Source organism: Sesamum indicum, linkage group LG6, assembly GCF_026168435.1.
Source record: "Sesamum indicum cultivar Baizhima isolate 11 linkage group LG6, ASM2616843v1, whole genome shotgun sequence".
Taxonomy (NCBI): Eukaryota; Viridiplantae; Streptophyta; class Magnoliopsida; order Lamiales; family Pedaliaceae; genus Sesamum; species Sesamum indicum.
Genome location: NC_142662.1, coordinates 25904406 through 25921536, shown reverse-complemented (window position 1 = coordinate 25921536; position 17131 = coordinate 25904406). Strand labels below are relative to the sequence as shown.

At 32.9% G+C, this 17131-nt stretch overlaps 2 protein-coding genes across 2 annotated transcripts; one reads left to right on the top strand and one right to left on the bottom strand.

The window, feature by feature from the left end:
* The first annotated feature begins 7572 nt into the window (after positions 1–7572).
* Positions 7573–9910, top strand: LOC105163334 (auxin-induced protein AUX28). The gene is made up of 5 exons (XM_011081647.3): positions 7573–8031; positions 8217–8446; positions 8698–8833; positions 8947–9008; positions 9552–9910. The coding sequence occupies exons 1-5, from the start codon at positions 7763–7765 to the stop codon at positions 9587–9589; spliced, it is 735 nt and encodes a 244-aa protein (XP_011079949.1). The 5' UTR covers positions 7573–7762; the 3' UTR covers positions 9590–9910.
* A 1302-nt stretch (positions 9911–11212) lies between these two features.
* Positions 11213–16391, bottom strand: LOC105163335 (P-loop containing nucleoside triphosphate hydrolases superfamily protein). The gene is made up of 12 exons (XM_011081648.3): positions 16087–16391; positions 15656–15783; positions 15440–15483; positions 14977–15054; positions 14167–14359; positions 13763–13793; positions 13629–13687; positions 13345–13418; positions 12532–12618; positions 11723–11784; positions 11598–11626; positions 11213–11484 (listed from the first exon to the last, which is right to left on the bottom strand). Exons 1-12 carry the CDS (start codon positions 16145–16147, stop codon positions 11392–11394), a joined length of 939 nt encoding a protein of 312 aa, XP_011079950.1. The 5' UTR covers positions 16148–16391; the 3' UTR covers positions 11213–11391.
* Between the last annotated feature and the right edge of the window lie 740 nt (positions 16392–17131).

Sequence of the window (17131 nt, the reverse complement as noted above, 5' to 3'; positions counted from 1 at the left end):
CCCAACTCAAGAGAATCTACGTGTTTTGTAAATGCATTAAAACGGGTCGGTTTAATCCGATCTGATAATCTGCAATCTGGACCGTCATTTGTTCCAACCTTATTATTACATTATAGACCATTCCCCTAACTTGGTTGTTATAGTGTTTTTGTTGGGCGGACTATCCAGATCACTTTAATGCTAGTAATGTAATTTGTTGCTCTAATCTTACGACCATTCTCTTAATTTTGACCCTTCAAAGTATTTTTGTTCTTTAGACGAGTATTTTGATTCCAAGTTTATTTCTTACGAATGGATTCAAGAGTATTATATCCGACCAACCGATCTCATCAATATTTCTAAATATATAAATAATGTGAGTTTTTTATAAAATTATGGTGAACATATAAAATATAGTATTAATTTGAAATTAAAAGTAGCAAGTGTTTTTCTTTTCTGGTATGTGATGAGAGGCCCGCTGTCTAAATTTTGTGCTGTCTTAAAAAGGAGAAAACTCATCGAAAAATCATACCAAACAAACAATGAGGGCCCACTTTACTTTTGGCCTTTGCCTTTTGCGGATCAGTGTAGAGAATCCTATGCCCTCGCCAATTTTGTTTTTGTTTTTTTTTTTTTTAAATGTAAAAGGATAGGCTGATAGCTCGTGCGGACACTGGGTTAACTGTTTTATCCGTGTTAGGACCTAATGCCAACAAACAGTTAGTGTGTGTGTTTTCTAAAACATGTCCAGATATTGTCCGATTTGATTATTGAAATTTCGAAAACACATTGTAAATTAGTGATCCTCCAAATTCATACTACACTTGTATAAAATAACGAGCTCTGCATTTCGATAATATTTAAATAAAAAAAATTATAGTTGAATTGCATATATACCACCATACGTACAATTAAGAAATAACTACACTATCCTCTCTTAAAATGTGGTATAATTACATGTAAATTACTTACGATTTTGTTCATCTAAAAAGTAAATCACTTCATCAGACAAATTTCACTTAATTTTCTAATATTAATAAAAAATTAAATAAAAAATTATTTATCCCGGTTGAGTTACTACAAACTCATTACAAGTTAAGTAAATCTTTTTATAACCAAATTAACTCTTATATAACTTCACACACGAATGTATTTAAAGAGTCCCATCTTTATTTTTATTAAAAAAAAAGTAAAATTTTAATTAAAAAAAGATTTGTTTATCCTAAGCATCATTAATTAGCCAAAACTGATACATAGGATTCTTCATCATTACATGTAAGAACAGTGTTATGTACATATGATTATGATGATAATAGGACTAAATTCAAAGTCATAAACCTTGGGCTGTGTGATTAATTACACACAGTGTCTAATTATGCTGTGAATTGGGTGGAGTCATTAACACATGCAATTATGCTTCTGAATTTGTGATTAATACGGTCGGTTCATTGAATTTGATAATAACCCTTTCTGAAGTATTTTACCCTGTATTATTCCTGATGTCAAAAAACCCTTTATAATAATTTGATAACCAGGACATTCTATCGCAAGAAAAAAGATGTGATAGCTTTTATATTGACTATAATTTTGTAATTGATCTAGCTATAAGTGATCGGGCTAATTCATTTCGAATTATTTGGCGAAATTACACTTTTAGTCTCATAGGATAGGAGGTTCAATATTTTTAGCCCTCTGCTTTATGAGATTTTTAAAATGATCTCAAAATTGAGAAATTCGATACATTTAGTCTTATGCTATACGAGATTTTCATAATGGTCTTAAATATAAAAAACTCGATACATTTAGTCTCATAAATTCCGTAAATGTATTGAGTTTTCTAATTTTAGAATTATTTTTCTTATACTATGAAACTAAAAGTGTATATTTGCCGAATTATTCTCATATTTTTTTTATAATCCCTAAATTTTTTGTTGTACCATCATTAATAGTTTTTTGTTTGTCTATTTCTCTAAAGAGTAATTTGATTTGAAATTATTGAGAAAAGAAAAATGAAAAACAATTAATTTAAGGAATTTAAATTGACTCTTTTCTCCATTCCTAGTGGTGTGCCCGATCTAACTTTCATACGTGCAAGTTAGCAGGGGAAAGGGACACATTTTCCTTAGTGGTACGGCAGCAGGCAATGAATGCTGAAAGAGAGGATTTGTCCTCACTTTATTCCCTCTTAAATCAACTTTTATCTACTACACCTAACTTTCATAAATTCCCTCAATTTTTTTTTCCATATTATGAATGAAAATATTTCTTGTTTTCTAAATTATCAAAATAAAAAATATCAACGTAAAATATTTTAATATGAAAATATATTTTAACTCGATTCGAATTTAGTTACACTTATATGTCAACTGAATTATATTTGTCATATAAGAAATCTGGTAATACTTGATTGGACGATCGCGACAACTCTGATTCGAACTAGAATTTGCAGACAATGTTAAAATATGGAGTCTATCCTAATATTACATTCGGACCCAACGATCATTGCCAGATGTAAATTTGTAGTTCTTCAACATTTACAAGTACAGTAGTACACATAGTAAACGACTGACCTTTTATTGTAATGCATTTGAAACAATACTAAAAATATATTAATATTCATACATGGATGGAGTTTAAACCTATGATCGATACTCTGCTTATTTATGTGGTGATGGATGTTAGGGACACAGGCAGTAATTAAGACAAGGAAATGGTATGAGTATGTTGGTGATCCATATTTCTGTCAACGTATGTAATTAAATCAACTAGGGAACTGGAACGACACAGTTTCAATTGATGTCGAAGGGTGTACCTAAAATAGCAAGCACCAATAGTATTTGTGAACGTCCATATGACCTACATTTTCTGGAAAAATTCACGCATTAATTGAACATATATACATATATATATATATATATATCAGAGATTAATATCACAGTTGATTAATGAGAATTTTAAGCCACAAAAAATTATGTAGTTATCACTTTGAACACGTCGTAAGTTACTGAGAACGTATCTCCGAGGGTGTTTGGTTAATTTTATTTGAAGAACTTTAAATTTTATAAAATATTATAAAAATTCAAAAAATTAAAAAGAAATTCTTAAAATATTTAAATAAATAAGATATTAAAGTGTTTGGCATTATAAACTTTTCATCTATTAGGTGTTTGGCCTTTGAGACTCTAAGGGATTAAGATGTTTGCTCATCTTCTAGTAATTATTAATTGATTACATATTGTAAAATAATAAAATTGGTGATGAAATATGTTATTTATATATAGGGTAAATTACAACGAACTCCTCTGAAATTTATTAATTATTTAAAATATTATAAATATTCTCTAAAACTAAGGATTGCTTAATAAATACCGATAGTGAAGCGAATTGGCAAGCATTGAGAGCATCCCAAGGTGGAAATGGAAACACCCCATTTGGGATTGGGACTTGGGAGTATGGGGTGGTACCCCACTTTGGTTTGCCAAGAAAACACATTCTTTCACCAAAATAACAACTCACACTCACCTACAACCCCCAAGTCAGATGTTGTCATCACGTTTTTATGTTGATCAACCCAACTCATACTTCCCACACCCACACAGTGGGTCCACTCCTTAATATCATTAGGTGATTTAGGAGTTTCAAACCTTTTGGGGCTTCTCCATCTCCTCCTCTTCCACTTTCTGCCCCTCCATACCCACCTCCCTTCAATAAATTTGCTATACCTGATTTTGCTCGATTCATAAGATTGAAATATCATAATTAAAAAGTTGTTAGTTTGAATTTCAAGAACGTTGTTGTTTTTTAATATATTCGTTGATTTGAATTACTTATGTTTTGAATCAATATTTGAATTTGAATGTGTTGAATGATGTAATGAATTACATATTGTTAAGAAAACAAAGAGAGCAAGAAAATCAAGTTAAAGTAAATTATACGGTGAAAATGCCTGATTTTTAGGAATATTCGGCTCTAGAAATATATTTGGACGAGCCCACAAGATTCAACTACGTACACGAATTTACTAATATGTTTTATCTTTATATCAATTTGAGTATATAATTATATGATAAGTTTATTAATATGTTTTTTCTTTGTTGGCCCATAATTATTCATATAAATGGTAAAAAAATTGGGTTTGGGTTCAGAAACTGGAACATAGGAAAAATTTTAATTCAAATTAAATTTGGTTGAATTAAATTAATCACATAATAAATGTGATATACTTGTTATGTAATTGGTCATTTTTTTTTAAATTATACACCAATCACACTGCAAGTATATTATATTTATCATATAAGTGATTCAAGTCCAACCAAACCTGATTTAAAATTAAAATTTTTGAAAAAGATAGAGTGGCATGGTGGGGATGCTCCTAGGTTCAAAGAATGGAGGAGGCATAGCATTAAATTGGAGATGAGTACACACGTGTGAGTTATTAAATGTTGATGGGGAGATGTGGGCCTGACCACACGTGGGTTTTAGGCTTAGACTTGGACTTTTGGGCTAGTTTATGGGCCCATTTACCCGGCACAAAAAGGCCCTACTCTACTCTCACTGCCTCCCATGTCCATCTTTGGGCCTTACCCTCGACGTGGACTATCCTCTCACCGTTAATTAAACTATTTTTTATTTAAATTTTGTCAAACGTTAAGTTCAAATATTGAAACCTTTGAAAATATTAAAATCGGTAAATTACAACTACATCCCTTTAAATTTAAAATAATTATATATATATTTTTATTATTTAGAAAATAATAAATATTCCCTCTGAATTAATATCTGTCTAACAACAAGCATATCTCGCCAGCATCCATATTTTTTCATTTAATTTTTATGGTAAATTAATCAAATGGTCCTATTTTTTAAAATATTTTTACGAATTAATATGGAGTTTTTATTTTATCTATTCTATATTTTTGTAAAATATTCTCTTCTATTTTTTATATTCAATAAAGTTTAAAGAGTAATTTTTACTTAGGAGCTATCTAATTTATTTTATTTTAAAAAATATTTTTTAATTTTTTAAACAATAAAAAATTATTTATAATAAAGTCAGATTTGAAAGGAAGTATGTAATTTACCGTATTAAAAAAGCGACTTAGCTTTTGCTTCATTTATTGCGCATGTGTGTGTAGAATGAGACATTTTGTTGACATTCGACACGTGATATGATTGGGCCCAAAGACCTTACATCAAGAATTGACGCACAAACTGGGTTTGTAAAAGAAACAAGGCCCAATTGGTTGGAAATATTTTGTCTCGACCAATTATAGTCGGATCGACTAATCACATAACAAGTGCTATTATATCATATTATTTATATAACAAGTATAATTCATTTATCATATAATGAGTATGGGTTCAAGTTCGATGAAACCCGTGTTTCAAAACGCGAAAGTACATAACCGACATGTTAAATTCATGCTACACTCGGTGCTTTGTGCACCCATCGTCTGGACGATTTACACACAACTTTCGGTATTTAAAAGTGGGATTAGTGTAAATCGTTCGACTATCGACGTACAGTATTTATAAAATGAAAAACACATGATTTTATATTTAAAAATGGGGGTAGTTTTGTTGAAATAATAAGGAATGAATTTTATGTAGGTAAGTGTGTGTATAGGCTTGAGAAGATGAAGAATAATGGATGGAGTTGATTTTGATTAATGATTAATAAGGTATGTAGGAAATGCAATGAAGGGCATGGTTGTAGCATGTCGCCCACTGTATTTATAACCTTGTCTTCTGCCCTCTGACCAAAACAATCATATTTTAAATCACCGTCCAATGAATAGTGAAAACATCAATCATCTTATGATGGATTTATGATTGGCCTATCATGATGCATCACTCACCCCTTCAAATCATCTTATAATTGCTCCTCTTACTAAGAGAATATATTCACTATATATATATATATATAAATTTAATGATATATATTTTTAATACAAATTAAATGTGAAAATCTCTAATATTGTGTTATGGAATGTTAATAATGGAATTTATATTGTGTTGATATGTGGTATAAGTTTTCACGTTCAATGTATATTACTTATTTGGTATGATTAAATTGAAATTCGGCTTAATTTTCTCATATTTTTTAGTGAAAAATTAAAAAGTTGATACTTGATTTTACATTGCATGAATATTGTATTTAATTATAATTGAGCTCGATAAATTGAAATTTTAAATTTTCATGAACATTCATTATAATGTTAATATTTAAATAATAAAATCATTATATAACCATCACAAAATAGAAAAATTAATTTTCTCTAAATTCTCCATTCCTCTACATTGAGAAGAAAATAGTGTACTTAATGTGGAAAGGAATAGAAATAGAGGGACTAAATTGCAAAAACAAAAAAGTAAAATAAATGAAGAAATAGGAGGGGGGGATGGGATGGCCTGCTGCGGCGCACATGGAATAGGGTTTGACTCTAAGGTGACATCCCGCCAACAGATTCACATGCCCACTTTAAGTGGGGCCCTCACCCATGAATCTTAGCACATGACTTATCCCCTTACATTTTGGGTCCCACTCCCTCTCAAGCTTTAGGTATACCTACAGCCTACATCCAATTTTTAGGTTTTCTTAGGCATCTTTCTCTATTCACAACCATTTCTTTCCAATTATATTTTTTTCTTCCCATATTATTACTATTATTAATAAATAAACTTAAAGAAAAAGAAATTTTTAAAAATTAGGCTGTAAAGGGATTTATAAATTATTTTGAAGAATATCAATCTAAGTATGATTTAATTCCGACGATTATCAATTAATAATTAATTAAGTGTAACGGCTAATCATATATAAAAATTTACGTCTCTGAAGTTTTTATCCAAAAATCATGCAGAATATTCAAAAATAATGAAATTATTTAAAAATTATAGATAAACTTAAATTTTACGAAAAAAATTTAACCCTCATTTTCTGCGTTTCCAATTGAATATTTTTTCCCAGTGAATATTATGCAATTTTGTGGTGTTGATTATTATTGAACCCTAACAAATAAATTTTTTTTATAATTAATTATGCAACAGTCGGGTCAAACTTAATTTAAAATGTGAATGGTTTTAATAAGGAGGTATAAAGAATTGTGGAAAAATAGAATAAAAAGAAAATGTAGAAAAATAGGGAGTGTGAAAGAGACAATGTTGTCTTTTAAGAAAAAGAAGGTGCTTGATCCAAAGTAGAAGCAATTTGGATCAGAGTTCAAGAAAAGTGAAGCTTTGGAGGCATCATTGGGGTTGGGGTGGGGGTGTAATAATTTATAGATTTATGGAGTATTAATATTTACAATGGTTGATTATGAAAATATTTTGGAGGCAAAGCTTAAAAGAAATGACTTTGGTAAAAAATCAAATAAACCCTAAAAAATTGAAATTAATTTAATTTGGGTAAAAATTGTGGCACAACACAGCAAACAAAATTAGGGCAAGTAATTATGGGAAAGTAAGCTAAGGTGAGGATGAGCATGTCAATGCGCATTCCAGCAAGATTGGATTTCCAGCTCATTGATTGATCCACGTGTCGGATTTTCCGTTAAAGACAAATTCCCACCCATCCGTATATTTATACCCCGTTTTGCCCAGACACACTCTTCCCCCCCTTTTTTCTACTTTCTCCGATACTATCATCCATTGTCATTTACTTCCCCTTTTCTACTCAATAATTCCATTCAGTTTGCCACTTTCTTCAGCGCTAGAGCAAGAGCTTGCGAGAATTCAGACGCAGTGGAGATATTCAGGAGGAGAAGAGCCGCGAATTGGAGCGAAAATGGTTGACACTATGCTGAATTACGAGGAAGGAAGGTGCAACAAGTTGGGGTTTGAAGAGACGGAGCTGAGGCTGGGATTGCCTGGTGCAGGAGAGAAGAGCAATGCCAATTACGGGAAGAGAGGGTATGAGGAAACTGTGGATTTGAAGCTGAATCTCTCCACTAAGGATGTGGGTAATTTGGATCAGAGTGATTTGAAGGAGAAGACTTTGAGCAAGGAGAAGAATCTTCTTCCTTGCCCTAATGATTCGGTTAAGCCGCCTGCTAAGTAAGTGTCCTCCTTCTTCGAGATCGGAGTGGAACTTTTCCTATGATTTTTGTGGTGAAATGAGATATTATTCCTCAATTGCGGAACCATATAATCTTTATTTCTACCTTAGATTTGTGAAGTAAAAAGAAAAAATTTGAAGAACGAAGAATTAATTATTTGTTTATGAAATGCGAATAATGTAGGGCACAGGTTGTGGGGTGGCCGCCGGTCCGGTCCTTCCGGAAAAATGTTATGGCGGTCCAGAAGGTTAGTGACTCGGAGGAGACCGAGAAGGGAAGTGGCGGCGCCGCTGCATTTGTGAAGGTGAGCATGGACGGCGCTCCCTACCTCCGCAAAGTTGACTTGAAGATGTACAAGAGTTACCAAGAACTCTCCGATGCCTTGGGCAAAATGTTCAGTTCCTTCACCATAGGTAAATGGCTAAACATTACCCTTTTTTTTCCTTTTCACAAACATTACATCTAATCCTGTCCAAACAAAAAGTAAAATTGGGTAAAAAAAAGAAAGCGATTTTCCTTTTCAGGCAACAGAATTGTTTACTCCAAATGGGTTGTAATAGACAAATTTCGGTATTGTTACCCGAATCTGATTTGATCATACGGTTTACATACTACGCATTTGTGGCAGTGGTTGACTATCGGGTGTTCGCATTTTGATTTTAAGGTAAATGTGACTCACAAGGAATGATGGATTTCATGAATGAGAGCAAGCTCATGGACCTTCTCAATGGCTCTGATTATGTGCCAACTTATGAGGACAAGGATGGGGATTGGATGCTCGTCGGTGACGTCCCTTGGGAGTAAGTAAACTGCTTGTAAAATTATTACCAACTAGAAAGGGATAACTCTAATTCGTCTCATAATTATGACAACTATGTCTTTATGGTACTCTTCTCTTTTGTATGTCAACTAGGATGTTCGTCGAGTCATGCAAGCGCCTACGCATAATGAAAGGAACAGAGGCAAAGGGACTTGGTTAGTATATATCTGAACCCAATTCTATATATATCTCCATCCACCTCTTTTCACTTCGTTAAAATTGTATATATTGCTGCAAATTCATAGGTTTTTTGCCTTGCTTTATTGAGTATACCAAACGACATAGATAATTCATTCATCCAATCTTATAGAATTACTTTTGGCCAAACAAGATATTAGATATCATCGATGTGAGACACGAAATAGTAGTAAAACTAAGAGAGTGACAGCATTGGCTAAATACAACCTCATTCCGACTGCTTGCGTTGTTGATTATACCTATTAATAGGATATAGGCAATATCAAGGAAATTTCTTATATAGATCAGACATTAAGATACCGAAAAATGTGAATCTCGTCACATAACCACAACGTAGATCTTGCTGCTTAGATTGTTCAATTTCACCATTAACTTTTTGCTTGCACAATACATACAAGAATATCCATTAGACCCCGATGTTTTCACATACATTGCACATCACTATCACAGTACATTTGTACGAATGAATTGAATGAGACATTGAATTTATGTCCTTTCAGCACCAAGAGCCATGGAGAAATGCAAGAGCAGAAGCTAAGGCAATGAAGTAAATTCGACCACAACCTGCTCCTTTGATCTTAGTGAGGTTGTACGAAAGAAACGACAATGGCACGAGATGGATCGAGCAGGATGCTGGATTGTGTCTGTACTATCTTTATATGGTTGCTTTGCTCTCTTGTAATATTAATAAGTAATGTCAAGAATTTTTAAGTGTCCTTTGTTACTATTACGCTTGTGTCTTTCAGACTTCTTCTCGTGTAGTTTGTTTAGTATATTCTTAATAATGTGCCCCAAATAATGTCAAGATACCCATTGACTTGTATATTAAAGTAATTTTGTGTGTGTTCCCTACTTAAAACTGTTAGTTCCTTTTGCATTACGACGGGATCAATTCTTTAATTGCTTGTTCTTGTTATGTAAGAAGCTAAGAATGAATATGTTGAATTTTTATACGGAAGCAGCGGTGCCATGTGCATAATTAATACTCAGTTAGAGCGAGCACTCCTGTCTACTCATTTTGGTTGGCTGGTTGGCTAATCAATTCACATGGAGTTAATGGGTTAGGAGAATGAAAAGATTCGATATAGGCCTCTCTTTTTGTATGTATATTTATTCTATTGTAAAAAAAGAAAGATCTTGTAGTGACAGCCACATTAATTTTCAAGAATAACAATTATATTCCTATCACAAATATGACACAATTACTTTCCTTTTTTTTTGTTTCTTTCTTTTTCTCTTTTTTTCTTGAATTCTAATTTATTGATTTATATATTTTATTCTTATAGTATACTTCAAAACGTACAGATTATTATTTTATGCACACGGACAAACATACTAGTATCTTCTAAAAACCTAATAGGCAAACCCACCAGCCAATTTTGGAATTGAGATCAATTTCGTAGTCATTCATGCAAGAAAACTTCCTCTTAATTAATCAGTTCCGCTCTAGCGGGATTCCGATGTTCACTAGACAAAATTTGAATCGTTTTGGGATTCAACAGGACAGATTTTCAGATCCTCCAAGAATGGATCATAGTGTTGAATGCTTTTCGGATCATGTGAAGACATTTGTGAAATCCCTGAAATCTGCTTTACAGCCCAGCACTACCCCCACAGAGGTGACAGGTTATTGAATTAAGTTACATGAACCAAGCAGTATCATAATTGAATATAAAGTCTCTTAGATAATTGGAGCCCCATGCATGTAGATTTCAAGGGACAACTTGGCATAATACATATCACCTAAAAGACATCAAGGTTCCAAGAAGCATCCACATGCAATGCACCTCTTTTTAAGAACAGCAAGTAAACAGTAGCAACGACATAGGAAACAGGAACATGGGTGGAGGGAAGCGAGGGGGGGGGGGGGGGGGGAACATCTATGTTGAGAAAAGATAGAACTCAACTGGACTCCCACCCAAATCACCAGTTATGATGCATATATTTGGATGTCGGATGATCTGATGCCCATCAGATAAAATGCAAGAAATTTCATACAACCATATCAGGCTATTGCGGGTGTGGGTTCTCTAGATATAAAAACCATCGGGTTATGAAGTAAAGTGCTCAGTTAGTCGTGCATTATCTGACATAGAAACTAAGACTACTTTACCCATGCTGTAGTGACGGCCAAGTAGGATAGATGGTATAAACAACTAAATTTACAGAAATGAAATGTAAAGCTTTATTAACTGTGCTGGACACACAGACTTAATAGAATGAAGATGGGTCTCTTTACAGATTTATTGACAGAAGCAGCATTCAGCCATTACTGGAATTTTATCCACAAAATAAAGGTTGAGCTGAACATACGAGTCTATTATTTTATTAGCGTGTGATTCACCTTGAGAAGTCGACTGACTTGATTATCAGATCAGCTTTTTTGCTTGACTTGATAATCAGCTCTGCGTTGGGCCGGTCATTATAATCTATCTGCATAATGAATTAGTGAAAAGATACCACCACTTCAGTCAAACTCCAAAAATTTAGCATTATTAACCCTGATATATCAGAGAAATAAGGAAGAAAATGAAGTTAATATTTACCCGCCATTTAGCAACATCAGGACGCTTTCCTTCACCAACAAAAAAATCTATAGTCAATTTTCATATCTTTGAAAATCCCCCTTTTTATCCAATAATTGAATGAACAATGCTTAAGGTGCATGCACCTGTGGATATGTGTCTTCTCAAGACCCGTTGCATTGCTGTCTCAATGTCAACATCAATGAACCTGGAAAATGAATTGCAATGTATTGCTAAGAAGTTTTACTTGATATTACATGTAAATTTTATGTTAAAGCCCAACTGAACTGATAAATGCCTCGTTAGTGAACTAAGATGTTTACCTCATTCTTATACCCATTTAATAATAATAAAAAAAAAAAAGAGCACGTACCAAACCACCTAAGTGATAAATGCATTGCAGGCAAACTTTCTACTATATCCAAACAAAGTACATATTCCCACATTTAAATGAGAATGTAAGGATCAAGCAGCAGAAAAATACAACGAAAATATCAAGCAAACAACCCCAGGTATGGCATCTGTGCAACAGCAAGCAATGATACACAAAATGTTAAAAATTTATAGAATCTGATATTGGGTACCATACAAACAAGTGGCAGTGTACCACTGACAGATGGCCATGATAAATTGCTTCTAGTTATTGAATGAGAGAAGACACGGAATCATGGACATTGAAACCTTTCTAAGGACCAAACTCACTCTGCATGGACAAATTTCAGAATTAACTCCCTATAAGGTAATAACATAAGAAATACTATTTGGTATATGTTATGGAAACCTGACAACTAAAGAAAAAAAGGGAATGTGTATATTATCAAACATCCAATGAATCAGTTGCCTACCTTAATCACGTTAGCATAAAGATCAGAAAACCATGCTAATACAGAACATATTTTCATGCTTTTCTGGACTATAGCTAAAACAGAAAAGGTTATCAGATGATCTAGATTACCACTTCTCATCAAATATAGATGAGATATCCCTCCAGATGTCCTCATCCAAAAGCAAGTAGTTACCTTCAACAATCACTACTTTGTGCCTGCAACAAGGAGCAAAAATTTAACAAACTATAATAATATCACTGCATGTAGCAGCCTAATGTCATGTTTTATTCAGTATGCATAGGAGCAGGAAATTTAAATCACAAAATCCAGAAGCACTGCAAGTACTTCCAGATGTTCTGCTTTAAAAACCATGATTATGCTTGGTCCTGCCACCAGATAAAGCATTATTAGAATGCAAATCTCAGGCAATCAGGTGTTTGTGTTATCTCTTTCTTGCTTTCCTTTTCCTTTGCATAAAATAGCAAGCCATATGCACACTCCGTGAATAAACTACCATCATAAAGTAGCATGAAATATTGGACATGGTTCTGTCATTTCATTACCCAGTAAAAACATTATATTCACATTTATACTGTAGGACATATCAAAACATTATCCAATACAAACCAAATATGGGGATGATGGTAAATTGTTTTATGCACTTATTCAAGAACAACTCAGTGTCAAACTTTGGATGCTTAAGTAACAATTTTGATGTAACATCTAAACCAGAAGAGCCCAAATGGTACAAGATCCACAATGGGCATCAGCCACAAAAAGTCCGCTCTTAAATATAGAGCACAGTCTTTCCAGCAGCAGTTTACTCTTTTTATGTGTGATTTTTCTTGAACGTTTATCTCTACCTTACTCATCTCATATATGGACCCGGGGATTGTCATATGAACATTTGAACCATCATGTAATGGATATATACAACTTACTGAAGGCTCACAAAGATGTCATCTTCAACAGGATCACCCACACCATGGTCAAAAGATGGGGCATACACTGAACCCTGCAAGAGAAAACTAGTATAGTATAGCATAAGAAGAAATATGTTGAACAAGAAGCAATATAGAAGCATTCTGGGCAGTATCTCTAACAGAAAGCATTTAAAGCATTTTACTCTTAGATATTAATCTAATTCAGCAGAAAAGTCCAGATACAAAGTCTACTTTAATTAGTACTTAAATTTCGAATGCACACATACGCATCTAATGATTACCTTGTTTCTCAGATTCGTGAGACATCTCAGCAGACGTTCAGGGTCAAATGTCCAAGGAGCTGAATCAGCACAGAAAGATCAATACTTTTCATCTATATAAGGCTTAAAATAAGTGATTAGAGAGAAGGCCTCACATCCCCTTCTTGCATGAGCTTCCTCTGGATCCTAATAACAAACTTAAATGATCAGAATGGTATAGACATAGCAATAAACTTGTTAACTTTGCCAAAGGACGTAAGCTGCAAATAGCCAAATATACATATCAATCTGATAGAGCACACAGAATTTATGTGATGATCCTATATCCGCTTCTATCTTGACTTAGTTTCGCATGAATAACATAAAGTAACACTCTGCTTAGTAAGGCTTGCAGGTAATAACATAAATCATAGGAGTCCGAAGGCTTACAAATGTCGATTACTTTATGTAGAATATGGAAATGTAGATCTTTAAGTCAAATCCTAGAAAAGAACTAACCAATAAAAATTAAGCAAATAAATTTAGTAGTACCGGTATTTTATCAACACAATAACTTAACCTTCATTGCATCCAATTGATGACGATAAAGATGGAATCCATCCATGGGAAGCACGATTGCAACTTCTGGGGACTCAACTTGAGAATCAAAGCAAGAAGACCTTTGAGGCCATAACTCATTGACACGGCGAGCTACCCGAGATGCAACAGTGCTCTTCCCAGCACCAGGAGGCCCGCAAAGACCAACAATATGCCTGCAAATTGAGTTTGTATTGGTCTCTGCATAGTTTGAGATAGTTGATGGTCTAACTAAAGAACAAGGAGAAGTTTTCACCTATTAGAGCTCTCATGAAACAGTTAATTGCAATTAGATGATAACTAATCTTAATAATAATCGAGCAGTTATCTTCATCAGCAGTCCAAAGAGCAAGCCATCTATTTGAGGGGTTGGGGCAGTTGTTAGGAGACAAAATAGCACGTTAAGTCATGTTTTATACTCAGAAATCAAGGTCATAGTTAATGTAAATCTACATTATAAAGAGAATGTATTTCTTACAGCCAGGAGATATTTTACACACTCTTAGAAATTAGTGCTCAAGATCTTGTCCCATGTTTACATCCACGAACAAATATACACATGACAGCATCTGTTTCGTCATCCTTTGCCTCAGTCCATAAGGAATAAGACTATAAAGAGCTCACCATCAAATAGCCGGAAAATATGATGCTTTGCCATTATGAGGCATAAGGTGAGATCAATATGAGGAAAATTGCATGGGCAGCTTTTTATGGGTGATAATTACCTATCAAATTATTTTCAGCTTATAACGTTTGTATAGCTGAATTTTTCAGGTTAAGACTCAGAACTCACTTAAAATTGGGATTTGATTCAGCTGCTGCAGTGGGAAGAAGTCGTTCAGCCAAGGTATCATATATTTCATCCATGCACCTGATAGAGATAATTAAACTCAATAATGAATGGAAAATACACAAAATACTATGGCAAACAAATACACATCCTTGACAGGTGATATTAACTACTTATGTGTAAAGAAAGAAATAAAGCGCCTATGGAAGAAACATACATCAGAATGAGGAAGCAAACAACCTTGAGCTTCATAAATACTCTTAAGTATGCTCATGTATATGACAGAACACATATACACGATAAATATTATATTTAGAAATAATGAATACTATATTTCCATATGCAAAAGTATGTGCCCAACAAAAAGAAGAAAGCATAATGAGGAATCAAATCAACGAGACCATGGGACAACATGTCAAAGTTAAAATTTGTACAAGAGATATCGGTGCTTTTACTGATAGCATACCCTGCCTCTATGATGGGAACTTCCTTCAATTGACAGTTCAATGCCTGGTTTAAAAAGAAAAAAGAATCATTTCCAGTATCAACACAATGAAGACCTCAAAAATAAAAACCCAAAACTTATGCTACATAAATAATTAAAAATTAGAAGCTAACTTTAGAAAGTATAGTGTGTATTTGTTTGGTAATTTGAGTAGTCCAAGGAGAGTTAAAAAAGAACCTGGGCATTTTGTGTTTTCCATGTTAAAATGCCAGTATGACCCACTAAAGGCCTCAAGGCTATCTTTGTCGGAAACAAATGAACCTGATTCCGCCGGGGAAACCATGTTCTTTCCAGTCGAAATGCATCTGCATCCAGCACAATACATGCAATAATTGCATAAGAGTAACGCTCACAGTAACAGAAGCAGTAATATGAAGGGTCAAAAATGTAGAATTATGCTGCCGATTGCGGCCATACACAGAGAAAGGTAATCATCCCAAATTAACCATAATAAACTGCAACTATATCGGGGAAAGAAACGAGCAATCATAGAATTATATTCACATAAGACAGCGAGTACAATCACGCATAAACCTAATCGGAAAAGAAAAAGTTCCGTAAAACTCCAATAACGAAAATTAGCATAAACAGTAAAATAGCGGTGGCACCTGAGGGTGAGGGAGAGTGGTGGAGTGGTTTGCAGGTGGTTGAAAACGACGAAACCTCCATAACCCCAACTCAAAACGGACAGTCACAGCAGATGGCAGAGTGTTGTGAGAGCTGATCGGAATCCCTTTCCTTCTCTTTATTTATTTTTTATGATCTGATCCAATAACTACTTAGCAGAATTGGAAAAACGGTTTTAGACACAAATCAGCAGTCTCCCCTCACTCACATGCGTTTTCACGTTACCCTCCTAACTATTTACTCGGAAAGTAGACACTAAGTATGGAAACTCTAAAACGACGAAGTTCGCTCAGCAGATGATAATAACAACTTTCAATCTTTTGTGTTCATTTAGTTAAGTTTCTATTCAATTTTTATGATAAATAAATCAAAATATTATGTTGAATATAAATTATAATTATATATATATCATAATTTTCTAAAATATTTTTATGAACATATATTTCCATCTAGATTATTTATTTTACTTACTCTAAAAAAAAAATTATATTTTTTATATACTCTTTTAATTGTTTTAAAAAAAAAATCAACAAAGGTAAAATAGTAATATCTATTTCACAGTTTAAGGGCTACATAATTATTTTTTATTTAAGAGGGTATTTATAATTTTTTAAATAATAAAAGAATATTCGTAATTATACAAAACTTCAAAGGAGACAGTTGTAATTTACCCCTATAATAATATAAATCTTTAGGTAAGTTGCAACTAACTTGAGATTTAAAGTTTTCGTTATTTAAAAAATTATAAATAATCTCAAATAAAAAATAATTATATATTCCTTAATAGTAAAGTGAATATTACTATTTTATTCATGTTAAATTTTTTAAAAAAAAATATTAAAAAATTAAGGTGGTTCGATAGGAAATATTAATTCATAAAAATATTTTTAAAAATTTTATAAAATATATAAAATTTTAATTTATAATATAAAAATACATTTTTAATCAATTCAATACAAAAATTAAATGAAAATCTAACAAAAACAAACAAAATTAACTCATTATTAAATAAACATTAACATCAAG